The sequence below is a fragment of the Ovis canadensis genome, chromosome 9 (genome assembly GCF_042477335.2).
Source record: "Ovis canadensis isolate MfBH-ARS-UI-01 breed Bighorn chromosome 9, ARS-UI_OviCan_v2, whole genome shotgun sequence".
Taxonomy (NCBI): Eukaryota; Metazoa; Chordata; class Mammalia; order Artiodactyla; family Bovidae; genus Ovis; species Ovis canadensis.
The window spans coordinates 92,463,802-92,491,682 of record NC_091253.1 but is presented as its reverse complement, the minus strand read 5'-3'; the positions used below and the strand labels follow the sequence as shown (position 1 = coordinate 92,491,682).

Here is a 27,881-nt window from a genome sequence, read left to right as displayed (position 1 = left end):
TGGAGTGAAGAAGCCTCACTAAGGTGATCCATCCAGGAACTGCAGGCCACAGGAAGGAATACATCCCTGCTCTGTCCTCCAGCCTTACCTCTCAGGAACACAGATTGGCAGAGCTTAATAGGGAGCCAAATGGAAAAGCAGAAATACAGATTATAAGGTTGGCCCCAGCATTATGAATCTGGGATAGAGGCATAGGTTTGGACTAAGAGAATCTGCAGCCAAAATGAAAAAATAGGATATTATTAGCACCCAGAAGATCAGTAGAGCCCTCTCCTTGTGATTGTGTCAGTCTCCCAGCAGTGAGGTATCTTTTTAAAAAATGGCTCTGGCCTTTTAGGGATGTTTTTTCTGTGTGTGTATGTGTTTTTTTTTTAACATCACTCTGCCTTTTGATTCCTCCCCCTCCCCAACTAATGTCTATATTTTGTCTTAGTTCTCCCCTTTCTACTCAATAAAAGGCATCTATTTTATGGTAGATTAAGTTATTCTATTGAAGTTTAGAAAAGAAACCTAGTAAGACAATAACTTTCTAGAAGAACTAGGAAATTTATTTAATTTATTAGGAAATTAAATTTAACTTTCTTATTGTCACTGTTAAATGGACCAAGTGCAAAAATACTTTTCTCTGGTGCTGTATTTCATGGCAGTATATTTTCCTTGGGTAGGTTTTGGGAACTACTGCTAAAGATTATGATTTTTTACTTGCATAGCTTGATGTTGCTCAGGTAGACGAGACAAACCAAGTGAAATGAAGTCAGAGCCTGGGATTAAAGAAGGTTCTTCTAGTCTGATTTAGACATCCATGATTTCAAAGCTTTTTACTTTTTTTCTGGAGAGTTCTTTCTAAAAAGAAAGAACTATATTCCATGATATTAAAAGTACAAATTGAAAGGTTGTACAACACTGTCCAAAATTATAGTAGAGCATTTACTTTATAATTGTAGTCAAAGTTTATCTAATGGAAAAATGTACAGTAAAATTCATTTTATTCTCATTTTTGTCCCAACAGATTCATGAAGTTTATAAAATCTATATATTTTCTCTCTTTCTGGGATATTTACTGCAGTTTGAGAACTCAGCTTTATTGGTGTCTCCTTTATTAAGTTTAGTAGTAGCCTTAATGCTTGCTAAGTGCCTTCAGGTAGGTAGAATTGACTATCATTCTTGGGGTGAATTTTTAAATTGTTAATTTTTTAAAAATCTCATTTATTTGTTCATATGGTTCCTCCTCCCCATAGTTGAATGTGAAGAAAGGAACTGTTGTGGCTAAAATAATGAAAGTGATTAATTTTTACTTGGTGTGTACTCTGACAGTGACATTGAATATTATAATAAAGGTAAGTAACTCTGTGTTGGAGATTCATGTAGTAGAGCAGTTTGAATAATTTAATGAGAATAATGGGATAATAATAGAGTTTATACAGTAATTTTTAGTTGAACAGTAATCATACCTAGTATATTAGGTGGGACAATAGGATTCTGAATTTTTTCTAGATATACTTTCAAAAATTCTATTTTATTTTTCATTTAATTTAAAATGTCATCATTACCCCAATTAGCATTAAGTAATATGTAGAATAAATTCAGATGAGTAAAAGACATTCAAAAGAGTGGGTAAGTTGTTTATACTAGGTGGAGAAAGGTTAAAATTTTCTTACTACCCCGTTATACTTTTATGCTTAACTATAAGGTAATGTGATTGACTTAACGCCAGTAAATCTCCTTGCTTCATAGTTATACCATGCATTTTTAATTCACATTTTTTGTTTCATAATCTTGCTATGTTTTCTAGTTCTAGTAGTGGACAAAAGCATATTGCTATAAGCATAACTGATAGTTCTACAACTAATAGTTCTAACTAGTGTTTTTATCCTCCAGATGTTTGTCCCACACAAAGAAAATGGACATATGCTGAAGTTCCTTGAAGTAAAATTTGGACTAAATATGACTAAGTAAGTTTTAGATTATGTAAGTTTACCTAACTCTCTACCACTTAGAAGATAAGGAGCAAAAATAATCAAAGGAGGTAGTATGCACCTAATTACATACCACTCAGAAAATAATCTGGATATTATAATATCTAGAAGAAATATGACATTAATACTTTTCTTATTTTAAAAAATATCTCATTTAGGTCTTTTAAAATTAGATATACTTAAACCTCAGTAGCATCACAGTAACTACTTTCTCCCTTAATGAGGAATGATGATACAATCTAAGGTCAGGATAAATTAAAGATTTAAAATGAATAAAGAACCAAGGAAATTTTAACCTCTAACCAGCAAAATGCTAATATTTAAAAGAATATGGGGATTTCCTTAGTGGCACAGTGGATAGGAATTTGCCTGCACACTGCAGCAGAGTAGCCCTTGTTCACGACAACTAGAGAAAGCCCACACAAAGCAACAAAGAGCCAGTGCAGCCAAAGAAAAGAGTATGAAGTGAACTATAATTCAATTAAAAAAAGGTTCATGGTATATTACAAATCTGTGCTTTAATAAAAATGGGGTATGGGCATAAAAATGAGGTGGTCAGTAAGATATTTATTTCTTAGCAAAGAATCTCACCTTTGGTCATAATAGTGGATTGGGCTAGAAGCTGCCTTTTTAAATTAAAAAACAGTATACTTTTGTTGGTTGGTTAAGTACGTTTTTAAAATCTAAAATGAAATAAATGATTTTAGATACCGATAGAATCCATTTCCATAGCAGAAAACATATATTTACCTATGAAAGTGTTAGTTGCTCAGTCGTGCCTAACTCTTTGCAACCCATGGACTGCAGCCCACCAGGCTCTTCTGTCCATGGGATTTTCCAGGCAAGGATACAGGAATGGTTTGCCATTTCCTTCTCCAGGAATCTTCCTGACCCAGGGATCAAACATGGGTCTCCTGCACTGCAGGCAGGATCTTTACCAGCTGAGCTACCAGGGAAGCCCTTAATGCCAGGTTCATTCTAGAGTTTTCCAAGGTTACAGAGAAAGGCAGTGAAAAGGCCAGTCGATTACAGAGGTCTACAACCAACATTTACTAGTTGCCTGCTGAATTTCAAACCTACGAATACACCTTATAAAGATATGGTCCCTAGTTTTATGAATCACACAGCCTCTTAAAGGATTCTTTTGTCTTAGTAGATATGATTTACATTTCAGAAGACTTCTGTGGTGTTTAATCCATGTTAAACATTAAACAGTTGGTTAACAAATACATCACAACATGAAACTTCATGCACAGTATCTAAAATTCCACATAATCTAGCGAAATGTATAGGTGAATATTCTCCAGGGGATCTTTTCGATCCCTGAATCAGGAAGACTTCTCTAGTTCATAAGTAGACCCTAGAACCTTATCATCATTTACTGCGATTACATGGGATTTTAGATACCATGCATAAAATTTCATGTTGTGATATACCAGTTAACCAAGCGTTTTACGTGGCTTAAACACTAGAGAAGTCTTCTGAAGCATGAATCATACCTATCTACTAAGATAAAAGAATCCTTTAAGAGGCTGTGTGCTTCATAAAGTGAGGGACCATGTCTTTTTAAGGTGTATTTGTAGGCCTGAAACTCAGCAGGCAACTAGTAAAAGTTGGTTGTAGACCTCTGTAATCGACTGGCCTTTTCACTGACTCCCTCTGTCACTTTGGAAGACTCTAGAATGAACCTGGCATTAAGGGCTGCTTTTGTTCAGTGTTTCTTAGTTGATCTTGTATAGTGCTCCTTTGTTCTGCATGTCAGGTACTAGATTTGCTTCACAAGATAATATACTTGGTATTTTAATATTAAAAATTAGTCCTTGTCTTTAAGGATATTGCCAGCTCATTAGGTAGTTTTTATACAATTAATGGCATATAGGTGGTACAAATCGTTAAGTGCCTTATATTCAAATATACCAGTTGGATATCAGGGTTTATAATGTTCATCAGAATTTCAGGAAATTCTGTTGAGAGAAACTTTTAAGAATCACTAAAGAAGTGTTAATAAATATTTAATGTGCAAGATACTGGGCCAGGTACTCTTTGGGTTACAAAAATGTCTACAGTCTGACACACGCATTCTAAGTTGCTTCAGCTGTGTCTGACTTCTTGTGACCTATGAACTGTAGCCCTCCAGGCTCCTCTGTCCATGGGATTCCCCAGGCAAGAATACTGGAGTGCGTTGCCATTTCCTTCTCTAGGGGATCTTCCTGACCCAGGGATCGAACAGTGTCTCTTATGTCTCCTGCATTGGCAGGCGGGTTCTTCATCACTAGTGCCACCTGGGAAGCCAGTCTGGCACATAGCGATTGCATTAAGCACTATAATAAACCAATAATTAAACTGCCATGGGAATATGGGGAAGGAAAGATTGAGATTGGGATTATGGAAAGAAGATCATTAAATAGGAATTTGAATTAGACCTTAAAGAATTAATAGGTTTAATAGGCATATTTAAAAACAAGATGTGTTTATCCTGGATACAAAAGATTTCGATGACAGCCTCTTTGATACAGTTTTATTGATGTTTGGCACATTGAGAAATTTGAACCTTTTAGTTTAAACCCAGTGATTTGTGAAGCATTCTTGGTCCATCTATGAGCACTCCTGAAGATCACTTTATCACTTACCTCCTTCTCCAGGGCTGGGAATTTAAGGATTAAATGGAAGTTAAAGATGGTTTGGGAGTGAGAATGCCTATAAATCTACCTATAACTAGGAGTCTTGGTTATATTTAGCATTGGTTAAAAAAAGCAGTTTATCTGATAGAGCTATCTAATATAAAACAAGAGTGTCCAGTAACAATGTAACATTAGTCGCATACGTAATTTTCTAGTCACATTAAAAAAAAAGTAAAAAGAAACAAGTTAATTAATGTATAAACAGTATAAAATTACTGAGATATATTTTTTATTTTTTTAATTCCTTTTTTCAGCTGTTCTTATCTTTGAAGTGCGGTGTATATTTTGTGCCTAAAGAATATTTCCACTTGCACTTGCCACATTGCATGCGCTGATAGCTACATGTAACTAGTGACTATCATATTGGACTGTGCTGGTTGAGGCTAGACAGCTGAATTTTTTGTTTTCTTCCAGGTAAAAATAGAAAGTAAAACTACCTTAAAACTATATTGAGTCCTATGTATATTGGACTGTATGTATGTATATATATATATATATATATATATATATATATATATAGTCACATTGGAAAAGGAAATGGTAACCCACTCCAGTGTTCTTGCCTGGAGAGTCCCATGGACGGAGCAGCCTGGTAGGCTACAGTCCATGGGGCTGCAAAGAGTCAGACATGACTGAGTGACTTCACTTCACTTATTGTCACATTGCTGTTTCATAAAAAAGTAGCAAGTTTAAATTTATTAGGGCAGTTTGTTGAGGAGGGTTACTACTGCTATTATTTTCATTTTGTAAAGGGTATGACCTTGGTATTTTAAGTTAGTAGACTAAAGAAATGTGTTTTGTCTTAGTTTTTGTTGAGATAAAAAATAACTTTTATGTTCAGTATTTTAAAACATCCGTAATTTTAATATCATGCTTTTTGTTTTCTGTAGGAATTTTACAATGAATTGGCTCCTATGTCAAGAATCCCTTCAGGCACCGTCTCAAGATTTTTTTTTGCGATTGACACAGTCTTCTTTACTACCTTTCTATATTTTAGTGTTAATTATTTGTTTTCTTTCTATGATTCAAGTTATTTTTAGGAGAATTAAGTAAGTACCTAAGAAAACCAATCATATTACTAATTAATAAATTATGAAATACATAAAACATTTAATATCTTTCTTTGTATTTGTTTTATAGCTTCTAATTTAATTCTTTTTTTTATCACTATGTAAAATATCATTATAAGTTGACCAGATAAAATTCAGATTTAAGCATATATATCTGAATATGTAATGTCCATTTTTAATGCAGGAATAATATTAAATAATCAGTTAAACTTTTAAAGACTCATTCACTAATTTACTCAGGATTTTTAGTTATTGTAAGAATAATCTCTTCTATTTAAATGAAACTAGTAGTAAAAGTGATTTTAAATTAAAAAGTTTGACTATTTTAAAGTATTTTTATAATGTTTGAAAGGAGGTTGTATATAGTATCTTAATTTTGAGAACTTACTCTAATTATGATTTAACTATATTGATTTAGCAACCACTAGTTCAGTGATAATGGACAAGGAACCTAAGTATCTAAGTCTCTTTTTTATTACAGTTCTTAAACTTTCACGGTTCATCTTCATTGAGTCAGTTGTCTTCCACATTCGAAAAGCCTCTTTCAAAGACTTGGAGATACATAAGTTAGGTGTTTGACCAGCAGAAAGTACTTTCAAATTTTAAAAACTACCTATGTATTTTTTATGAGGATACTAAATATCTTTGATGTACTGAAAAACACATTTCTTTCGGTAGTGATAAGTCCCTGAAAGAAACTGTCACGCTTGAAGATGGACGAATTGGAGAAAGGCCAGAAATAATTTATCATGTGATTCACACTATTTTGCTGGGTTCTCTTGCAATGGTTATAGAAGGGTAAGTGTATATTTGATCCATTTGTTTTAACAAGGAATTGTCCTTTATAATGGTAGTTAGTGTGTACTTTCCAGAATACATTTATAAAACACTACAAAAACTCAAAAAACCTTAATATAACTGGAGTTTAGAGAGGTATTTATAATATAATGAACCAGTATTTACTTATGCATTTATTTGTTCAAAAACTATTGAATGTCTTCAAAGGATCCAGCATTGTGCTCACTGCTAGGGGTATACTGGTGAACAAAAGTGGACAGCAAAAGTCTCTAACCTTATGTGATTTATGGCCTAGTAAAGGTGACAGACACTAACCATATAAAAATAAAATCACAACTTTCCTAAGTGAAGGAGAGGTAAATGGTGTTTTGAGAGTGAGGGTTCAATAAATGATACCCTTTTCTTTGAAGTTTGACTTACATGAGAAATAAGACATAAGAGTATAAAAGGGTTCTGAGCACCTGGTTTCAATATAGGTAGGAAGTTTCTTTATACCAACAGACAATTCTCTGGACACCAGCTGGGTATCCTACAGTTCAACTCAGTTTTGACACTTGTCTACCAGGACCATCAGAATCCACAGGTGTAGGGTTCAGTCCTACAAGACTCCCTTGCTACCTCTTCAGACACCAATTAGAAGTCCAGGTTATTACCTGTTTCTGATGAACTGACCAGAGGGTCCCAAACTCTGGCTGGAATACTAGTCACTTCAAGAAGTAGGAGGAGGAAAACTGAAAAGGTGTGGCATGGCCATATCTTAGAGGGCCTTGAAATCCATTTAGATGAGTTTCCATTTATTTCTGTTGGTACTTCTCTTGGGAGACTAAAGATTTTTAAACAGAACATGTCTTCTCATGGTTATGTTTGAAAAGGATTCATCTGGCATCTCTTTGAATTGGAAGAGAATTTAAAGGTTGAAATGTTAATTAGCTGGCTAGGTGAAATAAATGGTAAGGAAGGATTGGATACTAAGAAGTCAGTGGATTGGCATAATGGTACAGTGTCTCCAGTAGAGTTTGTGTTCCAAGTGATGTCATATACATGTAATGCAGGGTGAATCAATGTCTCTTTGAGTTCCATGGACAGAGGAGCCTGGCAGGCTACAATCCATGGGGTCACAGAGGTAGACACGACTGAGCATGCATGCAAGAAATGCCTATGTTCAGTTTTATTCCATCTTGATAAAGACCTCCTTGAGAGCTGTAGCCACGTCTTGTCTTTTTCCTCTCTAGTACTTTGTTCACCCTGAACTGCATGATCAATAACTTATTAGATGAATGAATGTTACTTTGTTTTCCCCATTTCATAGCTTTTCTATTTTGTAAAACCAAAATAGTTCACATTTATACTCTGGCCTCATATTCTTCCAGTCTTTAGAGTTTGTCATCAAAGAATATTGCTTGGAAAGGTCTTTTTGATTTCCTAGTATTAACTACAGAAGTTACCCTTTGAGATGTTGTTTTTCTTTGATAATCTGTATGAAGCAATGGTGTCCACAAATTTTTCTCAACTTTTCCTCTTCTGTCTTCAGCTTTTACCATTACCTCTTACAACTACAAGTTACAACTTACAGTAATGGTCTGTCTTTTATTTACACAAGTTGATTTTTCTGTACACCTGGGATTTTAATCTTTTTAAGAGCCCCAGTTTTTCAATCCTGTTTTTAAAAAGTTAAGCTCAAAAGTAATACACTGCAGACCATGTAACAGACACAAATATAGAAATGTATGAATTAAAAAATTAAAATCCTTCCATCTCACTCCTCAAAGGCCACAACTGTCAGCAGTATGTTTCCAGATGTTATCTTTTGACTATAATATATATAGGTACATTAGGGGAAAAAAGTCACCATAAAACTAGGGTAACAGTATACATAAAATTTTGCAGTTCACTTTTTTGTTTTTCATAAAGATTTGTTTAATCAGTACCTATTAAAGGATAGTTAGGTTTCTATTATTTTTGCAATTAAAACAACATATTTTTAACTTTATGCTAATATATATATAAACTAGATTACTAGAAATGGCATTGTCTTGGGCTACATAAAATTTTTATAGGTTCTGCCACATTGCCTTCTGAGAAAATGAAGCCGTTTATATTCTCTCCAAGAGTACAGTTTTACTACACCTCATCTATATTAATGTCTAATCTTCATTTTAGTAACCCACATGTCTCTTGATTATTTAAGAAGTAACTATCTGTTGCTGAAAATTAGAGGGTAAGCTTTTTCATTCTGCCTTAACATTGTGGTGTTTTCATGAGTGTTAGGAAACAACTCAGAACAGAGAAATCATATAATAATGATGTTCATAGAATAGCCAATATATGACTGTTTTTTGTCTTTTCAGCTTGAAATACCTATGGACTCCTTATGTGTGCATATTAGCCGCGTTTGGTGTATGTTCTCCTGAACTTTGGATGACACTTTTCAAGTGGCTTCGATTACGAACTGTACACCCAGTATTGTTGGTGAGTCATTATTTTGTGTTAAGTTCTTGTTTCTCTTTCAAGTATATGAATGGAAATCGTGTTGAATACATTTGAAATAGTGTGAGTAGATCATATTATGTATGATTTATAGGTAGAGAAAAAGAGATTCTGTGGAAAAAATTTTTTTAATAATTTCTGATTATAAAAGTATAGTATGTTTCAATGCAAAATCCTTAAAAAATAGAAGGTAAAAATATTAAGTGAATCAATAATTTGAGAGGCTATCAAAATTAATTTGTATAACATTTTTCTTGGTTTGACTTAGAACTATGGGATGTTTTCAGTGTGAATGGAACATTTACACTGTACCTGCTATGCATAATGTGCTTGAAATAAAAAGATAACTAAAACATGATTTGGGGCCTTTCCTGGTGGCTCAGTGGTTAGGACCCCAAGCTTTCACTGCCGGGGGCATGGGTTCCATTGCTGGTTGGGGAGCCAAGATTTTGCATAGTATGCAGTATAGTTAAAAAAAAAAAATTAATTTCCTTAAGTGGATTACCATTTTCAGGTCATAAAAAAAGAGATAATAAGAAGGGTGCTGTTGGAACAGAGAAGGCCTGTTTTAATTCAGTTTTTTAGGGATTCAAAAAGAACTTCAATTCTGAGATTTGAAAGATGAGGTATTAGTCAAATAAAGGGTAAAAAAGGGAGGGTAGAGGGAAGAAACACAGGTTGCAAAGTACATGACATAGTCAAAGGGAGTAAAATCAGAAGCAAAGAAAAAGCATTTAATTTTGTTGGCACATAAAATGTGAGGTAGGGGTGGTTAAGAAATGAGACTGGAGGAATCAAGGAGGGTAAGGTCATTGAGGCCTTTGAGTGTTCTGCTGAACTTGGTGTTATCCCATGGGCAGTCGGAACATGTTTGTCCAAAGGTGAGAGAAAGTCAACCTTACCTTTTCTCTCAGCCCACCCTTAAAGTTCTATGAAGGATAGGCTTAAGGGTGATAGACTTGAACCAGGAAGGAGGATTGAACCTCCTTTACAAAGACCCTGTTAGCTAAGTTTCATTATCTGTATTTTATAGACAAGGAAACGAAGGCTTAAAAAATGATTAAATAACTTGCTCAATATCGTATAACTTATAAGTGTAATAAAATCATGATTCACACCCACTTTGGAGTTCTTTTAGCTCCAGAGCCCATTTAATTAATAATACTGTGCTATACTGAAGTGAAAAAAATAGAAAATTTGGTGCCTCATAAAGTATGGGTAAATGAAGAACAGGGAGAAATCAGAGATGTTTCCTAGGTTTGGAGTTTGCATGACTAGATTGTGGGGTCACCAATCGCCATGGGACGGTACAAAGAACAGGTTTTGGCAGAAAGCTGGTAAATTATTATCTCTACTAATAGTCTTGTTGTATTTTGCCAACCTATTTCCAAAGGAATTTATATATTCTTAGCACAGTAGTATACTGGTATTAAAGAACCTGCCCGCCAGTGCAGGCTGGAGACACAGAAGATGCAAGTTCAATCCCTGGGTCAGGAAGATCCCCTGGAGAAGGAAATGGCAACCCACTCCAGTATTCTTGCCTGGAAAATTCCATGGACAGAGGAGCCTGGTGGGCTACAGTCCATGGGGTCACACAGAGTTGAACACAACTGAGCATGCACACATACTGGTATGTATTGACTGTCTTTCCTGTGTTAATTCATTGTCTTTTTGCTGTTGTTAGCTATTCACATAGCTATTTATTTATTTACAGTTCAGTGTTTTTTGTAAGCTCTTCCTAAGTTAGATTCCTGGGAAAATTCTCAGATACTAACTTGCTGTTTGAAATGTTGTGATGAGCGTTATGTTCTCCCTTAAATTTGTATAGTAGATATGTATGTCTCACTTTGCTGCCAGCTTGTTGTGTTTTAAATTCATTGTTTTTCTGGTAGTCGATCAATTGTGTCTGACTCTTTGCGACCATGGACTATAGCCCCCCAGGTTTCTCTGTCCATGGAACTCTTCAGGCAGGATTGCTAGAGTGGGTTACCATTCCCTTTTCCGGGGGATCTTCCCTACCCAGGGATCGAACCCAGGTCTCCTGCACTGAAGGCAGAGGCTTTACCGTCTGAGCCACCGTTAGTCATCACCATCTTACTCTGTGAACTAGGTTCCATGCTGACTTCAATTTCTCTGAAATTGTTATAACTGTGAGAACATTTGATTGGTCATAGAGTCATTGTCTAGTACCTCTAAAGTATATTTATCCATAACCCTTTTTGCTTTAACATTTTAGGCTCTTATTTTGAGCATGGCTGTGCCCACTATAATAGGTCTCAGCTTATGGAAAGAGGTAAGAAAGTTAGATTTTTCATAATGTTAAAATATATGTTGTTTATAAGGTAGTGATAAATTCTTATGTGTGTGTAGGATACTTATATTGGGACAGTATTTTAACAAAATAAAATGTGATATACTAAATAATACTTAATTTTCTACCAATAGGACCATGATAGAAGAGCTAAAACATTTTTAGAGTCCCATATTCTATAGTCTAGTGGAATTTTCTATAGTCTAATATTGTTCAGTTCAGTCGCTCAGTTGTGTCCAACTCTTTGCGACCATGAACTGCAGCACGCCAGGCCTCCCCGTCCATCACCAACTCCCAGCGTTCACCCAAACTCACATCCATCGAGTCGGTGATGCCATCCAGCCATCTCATCCTCTGTTGTCCCCTTCTCCTCCTGCCCCCAATCCTTCCCAGCATCAGTCTTTTCCAATGAGTCAACTCTTCACATGAGGTGGCCAAAGTACTGGAGTTTCAACTTTAGCATCATTCCTTCCAAAGAAATCCCAGGACTGATCTCCTTCAGAATGGACTGGTTGGATCTCCTTGCAGTCCAAGGGACTCTCAAGAGTCTTCTCTAACACCAGAGTTCAAAAGCATCAGTTCTTCAGTGCTCAGCTTTCTTCACAGTCCAACTCTCACATCCATACATGACCACAGGAAAAACCATAGCCTTGACTAGACGGACCTTAGTCGGCAAAGTAATGTCTCTGCTTTTGAATATACCATCTAGGTTGGTCATAACTTTTCTTCCAAGGAGTAAGCGTCCTTTAATTTCATGGCTGCAGTCACCATCTGCAGTGATTTTGGAGCCCCCCAAAAATAAAGTCTGACACTGTTTCCACTGTTTCCCCATCTATTTGCCATGAAGTGATGGGACCAGATGCCAAGATCTTCATTTTCTGAATGTTGAGCTTTAGGCCAACTTTTTCACTCTCCTCTTTCATTTTCATCAAGAGGCTTTTTAGTTCCTCTTCACTTTCTGCCATAAGGGTGGTGTCATCTGCATATATGAGGTTATTGATATTTCTCCTGGCAATCTTGATTCCAGCTTGTGCTTCTTCCAGCCCAGCATTTCTCATGATGTACTCTGCATATAAGTTAAATAAGCAGGATGACAATATACAGCCTTGACATACTCCTTTTCCTATTTGGAACCAATCTCTTGTTCCATGTCCAGTTCTAACTATTGCTTCCTGACTATTACAGTTGACAAAGGAAATAGCTGAATAAATAGTATTTACTAGTAAAGAGTAAAAAGCATTTTGGCAATCCCAAAATTTAAATATTCACAAAGTAATATAAATTCTTTACCTTATCATATGAAATTAATTGCCAGTAAACCTGTGAATTATTTGACTTAACCTGAAATTTGTTTACTTATTTTTTCAGTGTGTATGTGCATGAAATATACAACTGATGATTAATTGGTGATGCTAAAATTATGTATTGATTATAGGTAGTAAATTAACCAAATAGTAGATTATTTGGACTGAGAAGAATGAACAAGAAACTAAAAGAAAGTAAAGTGATCCGTGCCATTTTTTCTGTGAGAACAGTGTTATAATATTGTTTGTCACAAGTAGGCCTGTTAGTCTTTGGAAATACTTTGAATCAGCTTTAAACTTTCTAAATACTTACACACAGGTTTCGGGGATTTTGTTTTGTATTTTAGTTTTTTCCAAGATTAATGACAGAACTAATGGAACTACAAGAATTTTATGACCCAGATACGGTGGAACTTATGACCTGGATAAAGTAAGAACTGAATTGCCTGAGACTATTGTTAAGCTATTAATTAATCATTGCATGCTATTTAATGGAGTCAGGGGGAATAATAAGGTAATCCTTTTCCCAAAACTCAGGAATTTTACCCTGTATTTTTAGGGACAGTTTTTAATTAGACATATAATTCTAATTTTCTAATTGAACTTGTTTCCATCAAAAGTATAGTATTGATAAGTTGAAATATGAAACTCTAGCTATTAAGCATCTAGAAATGTGGAATAAAAAGGAACCAATGTCCTTTTATTTAGATAGTCAAGAGATGCTTCTTTTAACCAGAATTGGAGGTGAATGAACAGTGGGTTTCTAGTATTGATAACCAAGGTTAACAAGATTTTTAATTTTGATACACAGATTTTAATGTGACAGGAGATGTGCTCTTGGATCTATGCAAGTGGGGAATTGTAATTGAAACACCCTGTTCCCTCCCCTAACATATTAATACATATAGAACTAAGGGACCCTCAAAGGGCCATACTGTCAGTGAAAGGATGAACTCAAAATATCCAGCAAGTGGTAGAAAAAGATGATGAGAAAGCATATATTCCTTGGCCTCAACTCTTGGTCAAAAATAAAGTGTTTCCTCTGAATTTGTAGCAGTCCATCTGAATTCACATGTCTATAGCTTGAAATTACATTTTTTTAATCCAGGGAACCCTGTATCAAGAAATTAGCATAAAAAGTATTTCTGGGGTGGTCTGGAGTGCCTAATATAATCCTCAACCCAGGCTACCCAGGATTTCACAAACAAAGCTTCATGGAGATAGTTCTAAAGTTACAAAACACATGAAGAAACAGTTCGACACAGCAAGACATATTGCTGTCATTTATGATAAGCAACAGAACTAGACCTCTAGCAATTTCTGATAATAAAATTTGTTTGTGTCAGGTTTTGTTGCACAGTGTGCTCTTACAAAATTTAGCGACTTGCAAACAGTAAGCATTTGTTATTTTGCACCACTTCCGTGATCAGCTGAGTGGAAGCAATGGGTAGGATCCTTCTGGTCTGGGCCAGCTCATGTGGAACTCGGTAGTCTGGCCTGGCCTCTCCCACATGACTGTGGCTGGGTAGTGTCAGCTGAGGGCATGGAATTGACTTAGCCACTTGCTTCTCATCATCCAGCCCAGGTGAGACTGGGCTCCTTCACAAGGTGGTGGTTGTAGAGCTCCCAGAGCTGCATAAGAGGACAAGTCTCAATGTAAGCATGTTTTAAGTCTGCTCACGTTATGTTTGCTAATGTCCTATTGGCCAAAGCAAGTCGCATGATGGAAACTAGAGTTTGCTCCAAGAACATGACTAGGAAAGAATCATTGTAATCATTTTTTTCAGCCAGTCTACCCCGTGAATAGAGACTGATAAATAATATGAAAAAATTTAAACATATAGATAAAGAAACTAATGCTTGAAAAGGGAACAAAATACTATCAGAAGAGACCAGGATAAAAGGGAGAAAAAGATTAAAACTGTTTCTAGAAATGAAGAATTAATTTCATAGAATAGGTGAATAGAAGTGAGAATTATTATTGTTCAGCTGCTAAGTCATGTCCAACTCTTTGCAACCCCATGGACTGCAGCACACCAGGCTTTTCTATCCATCACTGATCTCCCTGAGTTTCCTCAAACTCGTGTCCATTGAGTCAGTGATGCCATCCAACCATCTCATCCTCTGTCACGCTCTTCTCCTCTTGCCCTCAATCTTCCCAGCATCAGGGTCTTTTCAGGCTTTTAGCTCGTGGCCAAAGTATTGGAGCTTCAGCATCAGTCCGTCCAGTGAATATTCAGGGTTGATTTTCTTTAGGATTGACAGTTTGATCTTGCAGCCCAAAGGACTCTCAAGGGTCTTCTCCAACACCACAGTTTGGAAAGTGAGAATAGGTCTTATGTAAGGTCTCATTATTATGACGACACCTCTTGTATGTGTAAAGATTATTATTTTAGATCATCCTTAACTACTGCCTGTTAATATTTTTTTGTGAATTGTATTTACCTTTGTGAAACACTGACTGTATAGCCTTCTGTTGTTAACAAAAGAGGAAGTCACGTTTACATGTATGATTTACCACAATATTTTCAAAAACATCGAAACATTGGACCTTTTACATCAAATGATTGGGCATTTATGTTACTGTGATGTGATTTTTCTGTTTCATTTTTGTTTCCCCATTACTGGGTGCTCCTTGAGAACAGTGGCTGTGTCCTCTTTACTTTTGACACGGTAGGTTGATGCTGAATATTGAATACAGGGAGGGAATAAATAAGTCAGGACATTAGAGCAGCCCTTTGGGATCTGTCTTGTAAGGGGCATCTCTCTGGGACTTTGGAATTATGATTTAGAGAAGAGAAGTCCTTTATGTGTTAACTGGAGATAGACACATGGGTAAAGGCAGGGAAGGAGCAGGAGGATAGGTAGATCTGGGAGGAGCTGGGTTTTGGTGGTTAGTATTTGCCAAAGATGAATTTGAGAATTCACAGCATCACCATTGAACTGTCACTGTCCCATTACCCTGCATTATCGCCACCTGACCTCGATGGCAGTAGGAGATGTGTTTATCCTCTCCCCTTCTCTGTCTTGAAAGCAGTGACCTTGTCCTCCCACCTCTCTTTTTAAAATATTTATCTTTAGCACTCTAAACAACTTCTGGCACATAATAACTGCTCATTTTTTTTAATGGATCCAAAAATGAAGTGAAATTAGAACTGACATTAAAACTTAAGTGTACAACCCATTTTAAGTTCCTTGGTATTTCAGAATTGATACAAATCGGCGAACTAGATAGTATACTTACCTTTTCAGTGTGTGAATCTTTATGGTTCTTTGCAGAAGGCAAGCTCCAGTTGCAGCTGTGTTTGCAGGAAGTCCACAATTAATGGGTGTGATTAAATTATGCACCGGATGGATGGTGACAAGCTTGCCTCTTTACAATGATGATGATCTCCTCAAGAGAAATGAAAACGTAAGGCATTTTATATTCTACATTGGGATCTTTTTTATATGACTCTTTAGTATGGTTTTACAATGATGTATATGTTCCTTGGGTTAGCTAGGAAAATCCAGATAATTTTAGAAGAGTTAATTAGTTTTAATTTTTTAAAAAACTGTTTAGTACATTTAACCAAGAGGGACCAACATTAGAATATGAAGTTCTTTTATGAAAAGTATTGATATGTTTCTAGGAGAGACATTTCATTTCCCATAAGGCTCCAAGGGACTAATGTGTAATAGTTTAAAAGGGAAACATTCTCTTTCAGAATATCGTTCTCAATCAAATTATTGAAGGAAGGCTTCAGTTACTGTCTTTATACACTTTGTATTTCTAAGCCAAAATTCTATTATTGCTTATAAAGCACTGATTTAGTTTTCAGTATGGGCTGTTGTTAATAACTTAGTATATATAATATTTGTATGGTACCTAATTGCTTCTCTTTCAGAGAATTTATAATTTTGAATGTTTTGTTTGGATGTAAATAATAACTTCATATCTGAAGGTAGTGACCAGTTGAACCTGAGTTCTAAATATTCTGTTTTTCAATTGGAGAGAATTTCACATATATAGTTTTTAAGTATACGCTATGCTAAGTAGGAAGTATAGCAGTATAGAAGTTAGACTTAATAAAGAGGTTAGACTCTAAGAATCTAGTCTCTAGAATTAGAGTATCTGGACTCAAATGATACCTCTGCCATGTGCTAGCTTTGTGACCTTGAGCAAGTTTTTGAATCTGGAAATAATAGTTCTCACCCTCTACTTAGGAGAATTAAATAAGATAATACAGTCTGTCTGAAACAGTAAAATTTAAATGTTAGCTATTATAATTATGTACTGCTGCTGCTGCTAAGTCACTTCAGTCGTGTCCGACTCTATGTGACCCCATAGACGGTAGCCCACGAGGCTTCCCCGTCCCTGGGATTCTCCAGGCAAGAACACTGGAGTGGGTTGCCATTTCCTTCTCCAATACATGAAAGTGAAAAGTGAAAGTGAAGTCACTCAATCGTGTCCGACTCTTTGCGACCCCATGGACTGCAGCCTACCAGACTCCTCCGTCCATGGGATTTTCCAGGCAAGAGTGCTGGAGTGGGTTGCCATTGCCTTCTCTGATAATTATGTACTATTAATATTATAATTCTTTGTGTACACACATTCACATATAATCACAGAAAGTACAGAGAGGAGTTCAAAAGCAGAAGCAAGTCAGTTCTGCCTACAAAAATCCAAGTCTTCATAAAGGGCATTCCTTTGATCGCAGATTTGAAGGATGACTTAGAAACTTGTTTGGAAAAAGAATACAATGATTCCAGATTGAAAAAGTCACAAGAGCCATGAAATTTGCTTGGCCATGAAACTCGAAAATAAGAGGCCAAATTCTGAAGGACCTGGAAGGTCATACTTAAAATTTAGACTTACCCTCAAGGCATTTGGGAGTTATCAGAGACCTTTTATAAACCTAGGAATGGAACGCTTAGGAGTTATTAAGGTCATAGAACTGCTGAAGCAAGGGAGAGGTCAGAGATGGGAGGTCTACCTGGGAGTCATTTATCTAAGAGACAGCCGCCACCTCTGATTAATATTTGCTGCACTTGAAAAGGTAGTGCTGCTTAGAAGACATATCGCAGCATATTCCTAAACTTAGTGTATGTCCCAGGCAAGAATACTGGAGTGGGTTGCAATTTCGTACTCCAGGGATCAAACCTGCGTCTCTTAGGTCTCCTGTATTGGCAGGCCCATGCTTTACCACTAGTGCCACCTGGGAAACTCCTTCCTAACCTTTATTTTTTGTGGATTTAAACCAACAGACTCTGACATGTCTTTGTTTTCTTTGTTGTTTTTTAATTTTTTAAAACAATTTTTATTGTTTTTCGAATTTAAAATAGAATTTCAGAATCACATGTAATTGGGTCAGAGTGCAAATTAACATTCTAGTTTGAATTAAATTTAAACATTTTAGAGTTTTCAGTTTTATATCAATAGAAACCAGTTTTTTTTCCCCAAAATCTTTATCTTTCTCTGTGGTGTCCAGTACATAGCAAAGTACTGAATAAATTTGTTTTTAAATTAAAATTCAAATTTAAGTCCATAAATGAGATCATATCATTTGAATTAGACACCACAATCTATAATTCATAACATGACTAATCTGTATAATCTCCTAGGCCACTGATTCTCAAACCTGGAATGACAGTGCCCCCAGAGGACTTTTGGCAGTGTCTGGAGACATTTTCTATTGTTACAGCTGGAGGGAGGGGTTCTACAGGGACCTAGAGGGTAGAGACCAGGGAGTGCCTAAACATCCTTCAGTGTGCAGAACGGCCTCCTTTTGGTCCCAACAAAGAATTATGTGGCCCAAAATGTTAATAGCGCCAAAGTTGAGAAATTGCACCTGAGTCTAACAGTAATGTTATTGCCATTGCATCAAAGTCGTTTTTTTTTTTTACATGCCCCAGTAGTATGTTACAGTTTCCCTAGACTTGAAAATAAATAAAAATTATATAAAATACACAAATAAGTATTAAACTGAATAGGATAGAACCATTCACATGAACTTACTTAGCAGGTGAAGTGAGTGAGAAACTTCCTCTTGATGTAGTCACATTCTGTATTCCACAGAATGAGTATCTAGCATGTCAGTGGACATTGACCTGAAGTTGCTGGATAGACAGCAACCAAAACATGTCGTCAGCAGCTGCTGAATATCCTGCAGATAGACTGGGATCTTGTCCAGTCTAGATTACAAACCTCAGGATTTTCAGGACAGTCTGTGATACTTTTGGCCTAACTTTTATGGCTTTTCCAAGTTTAGCATTTCAGAAAAACTGAAAAAAATGTATTATCTATTGTAATAAGATGCAGAGCTAATTATCTAATAAGGTCAGCAAAATTATAATGAAAAACACCATGTAATCAAGGCATGGGTTTTAAACATGCCTATTCTTTCAGTCATCTCACACGCTAGTAAAGTAATGCTCAAAATTCTCCAAGCCAGGCTTCAGCAGTACATGAACCATGAACTTCCAGATGTTCAAGCTGGTTTTAGAAAAAGCAGAGGAACCAGAGATCAAATTGCCAACATCCACTGGATCATGGAAAAAGCAAGAGAGTTCCAGAAAAACATCTATTTCTGCTTTACTGACTATGCCAAAGCCTTTGACTGTGTGGATCACAATAAACTGGAAAATTCTGAAAGAGATGGGAATACCAGACCACCTGACCTGCCCCTTGAGAAACCTATATGCAGGTCAGGAAGCAACAGTTAGAACTGGACATGGAACAACAGACTGGCTCCAAATAGGAAAAGGAGTACATCAAAGCTGTATATTGTTACTCTGCTTATTTAACTTCTATGCAGAGTACATCATGAGAAACGCTGGGCTGAAGAAGCACAAGCTGGAATCAAGATTGCTGGGAGAAATATCAGTAACCTCAGATATGCAGATGACATCACCCTTATGGCAGAAAGTGAAGAGGAACTAAAAAGCCTCTTGATGAAAGTGAAAGAGGAGAGTGAAAAAGTTGGCTTAAAGCTCAACATTCAGAAAACTAAGATCATGGCCTCTGGTCCCATCACTTCATGGGAAATAGATGGGGAAACAGTGGAAACAGTGTCAGACTTTATTTTCAGGGCTCCAAAATCACTGGGGATGGTGGTTGCAGCCATGAAATTAAAAGACGCTTACTCCTTAGAAGGAAAGTTATGGCCAACTTAGATAGTGTATTCAAAAGCAGAGACATTACTTTGCCAACAAAGGTCTGTCTAGTCAAGGCTATGGTTTTTCCTGTGGTCATGTATGGATGTGAGAGTTGGACTGTGAGGAAAGCTGAGCACTGAAGAATTGATGCTTTTGAACTGTGGTGTTGGAGAAGACTCTTGAGAGTCCCTTGGGCTGCAAGGAGATCCAACCAGTTCATCCTAAAGGAGATCAGTCCTGGGTGTTCATTGAAAGGACTGATGCTGAAGCTGAAACTTCAGTACGTTTGCCACCTCATGCAAAGAGTTGACTCAATGGAAAAGACCCTAATGCTGGGAGGGCTTGGGGGCAGGAGGAGAAGGGGATAACAGAGGATGAGATGGCTGGGTGACATCACTGACTCGATGGACATGAGTTTAGGTAAACTCCGGGAGTTGTTGATGGACAGGGAGGCATTATACTAACTGAAGTAAGTCAGATAGAAAAAGACAAATACTGTATGATATCACTGATTTATGGAATCTAAAAAAGCTGACCTCATAGAAACAGAGAGGAGTTGTGGTTGCCAGGGGTTGAGAGACCTCGAGAAATGAGATATTGGTCAAAGAGTACAAACTTCTAGTTATAAGATGAATAAATTCTAGGGATCTAATATACAGCATGGTAATTGGAGTTAATAATACTGTATTGTGGATTTGAAAGTTGTTGGGAATAGATCTTAGATGTTTTCCCCACACAAAAAGTGGTGATTATGTAACATGATGCAAATATTAGCTAAAGCTATGGTGCTAAATTATTTTGCAGCATATGAGCTTATCAAATAAACATGTTGTATACCTTAAGCTCATACACAATACTGTATGTGAATTATATCTCAGTAACATTGGGGGAAAATGGACAAAGGACTTGAATGTATATTTCTCTAAAGAAGATATGCAAGTAGCCGAGAGCAGATGAACATAAGCTTGCTGAGGACAGGAATCAAGTCTTAGTGAATATCTTTATTTTGCACAGATAGTACGAAGAACATAGTAGATGCTCAGTGTTTGATAAATAGAAGTTTAAAACGTCTTTTAAAGTTGTTGTTTTAATTATTTTCTTTCAGATCTATCAAATCTATTCAAAGCGATCTGCTGAGGATATTTATAAAATACTGACATCGTACAAGGCTAGTTACCTAATAGTAGAAGATGCTATCTGCAATGAAGTGGGAACCATGAGAGGCTGTCGGGTTAAAGATTTATTAGACATTGCAAATGGCCATGTAAGTAACCATTTGTAAAATTTTAATTACTTTTTAATTACTAAAGTCAGAAAAATGACTTTATTTAAACTTAAAATAGTAACAGTGTGTGCATGTGCTCAGTCACGCCCGACTTTGCAACCCTGTGGACTGCAGCCCGCCAGGCTCCTCTGTCCATGGGATTTCCAGGCAAGAATACTGGAGTGGGTTGCCATTTCCTTCTCTAGAGATGTAACAGTTGGGGACCTTATGAAACGTAGGTTGAAGTGTTTTTGCAATGTACAAAAGAAAAGTTGGACAATTTTACAAAAAAAAAAACGAAAAATTTTATCAATACCTGGGCTCATTAGTTGCCTGTACTTGTACATGTTCTACATTTAGGAACAAAAGATGAATTATGATTTTAACATTGTAATATAAAAAGCAGCTGGTTGTTATATTCTTACGTTGAGAAATTTCTTATAATTTGATTCATATCTAGAAAAATTGTTTATTAAATTAACATAGTCTTGTACATTGAGCCCCTGTTATCCTCAAAATTAGTGTATTCAAAACTATTTTAGTTGTTAGGATTTAACTGTATTTTCAGTTTTCATTGATTTTGCTATTTTACCAAGCTGTGTTAATCTCAGCCTACAGTGTATATACTATATACCTAGCAACTGAGACTGACAGGGGAGTCAGTATATCTGTATGATATATGACAGTATGTCAGTATCTCCCAGTTTGTAATCTGGTAATGAGGCACTAGAAAGGGTACCTGTACTCCTGGGAAAGTTGGGGGTGGAGGATCTTAAAGTTTAGTAGATCATTCTTATTTAGATTACATATTCTATTCAGACTGCAGCCAAGACTTCTCTGTCTCTTCCTAATTAAATAGCTTTGTCATAATCATCCCAGACCAGTTTGTAGGTGAGAAATTAGTTTGTTGCTTTGGGGTTTTTTTGGCCATGCTGCGAGGCATGTGGGATCTTAGTTCCCCACATACCAAACCTGTGCCCTTGCCAGGAGAGTCTAGAGAAATGACCTCTTAGTCTTATGAACTTATTCTGTTTTCTGCTGCATGTATTTTGAATTTTCTCTCTTGGTACTTGATGTCTGTGATCTTTGGCTTAATTGGTGACAAAATGGAACTTTATTAAACATCAAGTATTTGGTAATAACAGTAGGAGATGGCAACCGACTCCAGTATCCTTGCCTGAAAAATCCCATGGACAGAGGAGCCTGGCAGGCAACAGTCTGTGGGGTTGCAAAGAGTCAGACACTACTGAGCGACTCAGCACACACACATTTAGTGATTACTGCTGTATTGCTGTCTACTGTCTGGAGTTTTATTCTGCTCTTGGACACCCTCTTGCTCCTGGACACCCTCTTGCTCCATTTTGAAGGTCAGGTTACTTCTTTCATGTAATTCCAGGCATAGGCTTAAAGCTGATCTCTTCTTTTATTCTTAAAGTTGATTCTCTGACATCTCTCCAAAGCATTAGAATAATAGTTAGTGTTTTTATTGTAGAAAACTCTTTGAGCTAGCTAGGCTATCTTAGTGAACCTCGTTAAAGTGAAAATGTAAAGGATTTACTGATTAGTCACAGAAACTTAGTGTTATGAGTCAGTTGTGCACAAGGAGAAGAATATGAACATACATTAAGAATATATGTCCATTTCTCAGCTTCGGTAGGCTCCATAAGATTCTTCAGATGAATGATAATAGACTATGGAGACATAGCCTTCTAAATTTTAGGAATAAATCTTTTAAAAATTGGAAAACACTTTATGCTGGTTTCTCAGTCTCAGTGGGAAGCTCAAGAATTTAGTGAACATGGTAATTCTTATGAAGAGGCTTTTATTTGCTGAACAATATGAGATATTTGCTAACCAATGTGAAATACTCCATATTTAACAAAAATATATCTATTTTATATAAATATAGTCACTTGTACCTTGATTGCATTTCTCCTATAACCTTTTCAACATTATGCTTCGTATCATTTGATAGGTGGTTTGTGAAGAAGGTGACAAGTTAACCTACTCAAAACATGGACGATTTTGTCATGAGGTCAAAATTAACTATTCTCCCTATATGAATTATTTCACTAGAGTATACTGGAACAGATCCTACTTTGTATATAAAATCAACACTGTGATATCCTTTCAGTCTTGAAAAATAGCAGAGCCTTCATATCAAAGACTTATATACCACCTGAAGTAAAGTACAATTTTCTTCTACCTACGTGGTGTCTTTTGGAAATCAGAGTGTGGACATTGAAATGTTGCTGCTGATTTTCCCTCCTGCTGTTAACTGGATCTACAGTTCTCTGGGGGAAAGAAGATCAAACATTACTGTCCTTCGGTAAAATGTCAAATCTGCCACTCTGCAGTATTCCAGCCAGGTGTTTTCCTTATTGCTATGATTTTACCTTCCAAACTGTTGTAAAATTTTCCTCATAAATCTTTCCATCATAACGTTAGTCTTGAATTTGAATGTGTTCAAGGTCAGAGTATGTCTCAAACATAACATTTAACAAATACTTAATGTGATATAATTACAGAATAGAAGGAATGAATTATCCTTACCCTCAAGGCAGTTTCTGAAGGTATTTCATGATGTATAATAGAGCTGAAATAAAAAACTAATTTAAATGTTCACTGAGAATTTGTGGCATTTAAATTAAAATGGAAATTATATAAAGGAAAGTGATTTTTAAGGATATACATTAAGATATATCCAGATTTTCCATGATATAGCTCTCATCATCTGCTGCTTATATGTGAGCACTTTCTTAATAATATATTGTGCTTGATATTATATTTCACTACATTATGACTATTAAGTGCTTAGTTTTTTCGCTTATGCCCATAAATTGGATACCAACTTAATCATGATAAAACAGTTAACTCTTGTTACCTATGTATTTTTTTAAAACAGACATTTAAAAGAATGATGCTTTAAGTTAAAAAATAAGGAAAAAAATAAAAGACCATTCAAGGTTTTTAAAAATATGGATATGGAATATATAATCTATTCACGTGTTATCTATTGAAGTATGAAGTAAAAACTTAAATCTTTGTCAGAATGAGAATATGTCCACTAAAGTGAGCAGCAGTTTCTGGAGATACGTGTAGATGCTGTTTAACATGCCTCTGCATAGAGAAGCATTTGTGATAAAACACAACTGCTGTTCCTTGTGAAATGGTGATATGGTTTTCAGCATGAACAACAAAATGACAATTATCGTGAAATTCATAGCACAGTTCCACAGTCTGTGTTCCTTTTCAAATTTTTAATCATATTTAAAAGAAATTATAAAATGATTAATTTGGCCTTATAAAGAGTTTCAGGATGGGTGTATCACTTTAATAAGGTGGGATGCAGGTTTAGTTTTACCTTATACACCTGTTAAGTGAACAGATTTAAAATTTTTCCACTGGTTAGAGTACTGCAAAAATTGCAGTTTCATCACTCTAAAATTACTATATTAGAAAGGAGCATCTTTCCATTATCTTTATGTTCTGTAATATATCTTTTAAAAGTACAAGAGCTCATGCATTCTTAGACTAACTCAGATGTTTTGTTCTTTTGGAGCTTAAGAATTGTTTGACGGCAGTATCATATGTCTGGTGTGTTAGCTTTATTGGCTCTCCTGTCATGCTTTTATGTAATGTTTAGCAATTATATTAAGATAGCTACAGGCAGGCTATTTCAGCTTCTCTGTACATCTTAATAGTGAGTCACTAGTATTTAGCTTCAAGCCTTACAGAAATATTACCATAGTTACCTAAGTACGCAGTGTACAGAAGTACATGGTAGTACTTATGATTAGATGCAGCATGTAAAACAATGTAATTGAAAAGATGGCTGGCATATTTTGAAAGGGATATAGAACAACCTACTTTCTATGTAGCATGAAATATTTAATTGAATTTTTACTGATCTATTTTATGATCAAATATGCTGAATTTTGATTGTTGTGTGTTTTTTGTTTTTGACATATTAGTAAGTTGCTTTTGCTTCTATCAACTAATTTCTTAAAATAGGTTTGGAGCAGCTTTTAATTGAATTTTTTAAGTAATGAATTTTTCATTTAGCATCAGTTGAGAAGAAAAATGTGAGCTTTATTATAAAAATAATAATACTGGGTATGGAAGATAAGCTTATTTGCTTCTATTTTAGCTCTAGTTAGAACAGTAGTGCTAGAAAACTTGAGCATTTAATTAATTTCCATACTTATTTGTAGAGTAACAAATGATTAAGAATTCTGCAAGTAATTCTTTTTGGGTTAGGTTTGACAGTAGAGATCTACTGTGAAAGGGGAGAAGTTTATGGGCTTGGGGCAGAAGGAATTTCTCAAAGAAATACAAAACATACTTCGCCCTTGATGTTGCAACACCATGGAAATAAGTGCCTTAACCTCCTTATTTCAAAGTTTACATTTTATTATTAAAAAATTATCAATTTATTTCAATTTCATAAGAAAATTTTGGTACCTTTTCCGTCATCATTAAGCACAGAGAAAGAATCCTCAGTATGCTATTTTCACTATTAACTTTAATTCATTAGGAACCGAATCTTTGTGAAAGGTAGTAATGGGATTTCTAGCCTGCTAAATTAATTTACTTAGCTTCGCAAATGCCAAACAATCCAACAGATAAAACTTACTTGATAAGATGTATGATATTGACTGTGCTGGTTTATGTTTTCTGACTTCGGCATCTGTGTTAGACTGGTAGAGTTTTACCACTTAGGGAGTGTGCATTGCACTTATAAATTTTTTTCTTCATTACTTTCTGAGTATATAGACAGCATGTATTTTTGGGACATTAACTCAAATTGTTAAAAGCCTAATATAACACTCTTCCATATAGTCTAGATTGACTAAAGGAAAAGGAAATGGAGGTCAAAGTCTGTTACAAGTTGGGGCTGAAAAATATGCTTTAAAAGATAGGCTATTAATTTATTGAACAGCGAATAGCCATCTTATTAAACTTTGTCATTTTGGGGAAATCAATTGCTTTTTGCCTTTTTCTATTTTTGAGCTGTTAAAATATTTTGATGCCTTTTGGGGGTAAAAGTAGTGTCTCTCTTTATAAAATTATTGGGTTTTTAAAAGTTGTAGGTAAATCAGTTTTATTAAGTGCATGAATATTTAAAGGGCATTTAAATGAACTATTCTGTGCATTTAAGAACTTGTTCTAAAGCAAAATGACTACTGCATCTCAATCTATTTTCTCATTTGTCCCAGTTTTTAAAATACACTTTCTCTATTATTACTGTTTCCTGATTGTTTTAGATCCCAATATACATTAAAATTAGAGCCCTGAAAAGTTGCAACTAAAATTGAACAATTTCTTATTGAAATAATAGCTCATTATTTAGTTTTTGAATGTATAAAATTAATAATTTAAATAAAATTAGATGTGAAAATTACAAAGAAATATATTTGATTCAACTATTTTCCATCCATTAAGATTTCTAAACAATATATTTGTTTACCATAATTTTAGAAAAAGGACATTTTAGAACCAGATTTGCTGAATTTAGCACAAAGGACTTTCTGAGTCATTTCTGTTTTGTAAGTCTCTTAGAATTTGCACATTCTAATTTTGGCAAATATAATCTTATGTGCAGTTTTATAAGAGATACATTGAACATCTGACCACTATATTTAGTGGAATAATAGTATGAAAAAGAAACATGCATTCCATACTTCTAATGTACGACAATCTCATAAATAACCCTTTTGTATTTTAAATTAATAGCTTTGTACAGCTGTTTAACAAAGATGAATACAACTGAATTTTTTTCTTTTTTTAAATTTATTTACTTTTAATTGGAGGATAATTGCTTTAGAAAGCTGTGTTGGTTTCTGCTCTACAGCATCATGAATCAACCATAGGTATACATATATCCCTCCTTCTTAAACTCCCCTCCCTCCTTCCAACCCCATCCCACCCGTCTAGGTTGTCACACAGCATTGGGTTGAGCTCTCTGCATCATACAGCAGATTCCCACTGGCTATCTGTTTTGGTGGCTCAGCTGGTAAAGAATCCACTTGCAATGCGGGAGACTTGGGCTGGGAAAATCCCCTGGAGAAGGGAATGGCTACCCACTCCAGTATTCTGGCCTGGAGAATTCCACGGACTGTATAGTCCGTGGTGTGGCCAAAAGTTGGACATTTCTGAGCAACTTTCACTTTCACTTTTCATCTGTTTTACATGTGGTGATGAATATGTTTCAGTGCCTCTCTCAGTTTGCTCCATCGTCTCCTTCCCATGCTGTGTCCCTACATCTGTCCTCTATGTCTGCATCTCTATTGCTACACTACAAATAGGTTCATCAGTACCATCTTTCTAGATTCCCTATATATACATTCATGTACTATATTTGTTTTTCTCACTCATACTTCACTCTGTATAACAGGCTCTAGGTTCATCCACCTTTCTGGAACGAACCCAAATTTGTTCCTTTTTGTGGCTGAGTAATATTCCATTATATAAATATATATATATGTATATATATCTCACAACTTCTTTATCCATTCATCTCTCAGTGAACATCTAGGTTGCTTCCATGTCCCAGCTAATCTATCTAGTGCTGCAGTGAACCTTAGGGTACATGTGTCTTTTAGAATTGTGGTTTTCTCAGGGTAGATGCCCAGTAGTGGGATTTCTGAGTCATTTCTGGTCATTCCTAGTTTTTAAAGAAACCTCCATACTGTTCTGTATAGCCACGGTTCTCCATCCTGGCTGTATCAATTTACATTCCTGCCAGCAGTGCAAGAGTTCCCCTTTTCTCCACATCCTCCTCAGCGTGTATTGTTTGTGGATTTTTTGATGATGGCCATTCTGACCAGTCTGAGGTGATACCTCATTGTCA

The 27,881-nt window shown here is 35.7% G+C and overlaps 1 protein-coding gene across 4 annotated transcripts in view; it reads left to right on the top strand.

The window, feature by feature from the left end:
• Positions 1-26,342, top strand: part of DPY19L4 (dpy-19 like 4) — a 57,782-nt gene extending 31,440 nt beyond the window's left edge. For all 4 annotated transcript variants that reach the window (XM_069600605.1, XM_069600607.1, XM_069600606.1 and 1 more), the window contains exons 9-19: positions 1,010-1,141; positions 1,239-1,337; positions 1,879-1,952; positions 5,548-5,706; positions 6,406-6,525; positions 8,874-8,994; positions 11,249-11,305; positions 12,975-13,057; positions 15,907-16,039; positions 20,870-21,028; positions 23,004-26,342. In XM_069600605.1, the coding sequence (XP_069456706.1) occupies positions 1,010-1,141; positions 1,239-1,337; positions 1,879-1,952; positions 5,548-5,706; positions 6,406-6,525; positions 8,874-8,994; positions 11,249-11,305; positions 12,975-13,057; positions 15,907-16,039; positions 20,870-21,028; positions 23,004-23,168 (1,302 nt within the window). In that variant the 3' untranslated portion in view covers positions 23,169-26,342. The remainder of the gene's footprint in view (positions 1-1,009; positions 1,142-1,238; positions 1,338-1,878; positions 1,953-5,547; positions 5,707-6,405; positions 6,526-8,873; positions 8,995-11,248; positions 11,306-12,974; positions 13,058-15,906; positions 16,040-20,869; positions 21,029-23,003) is intronic.
• Positions 26,343-27,881: the final 1,539 nt, after the last annotated feature.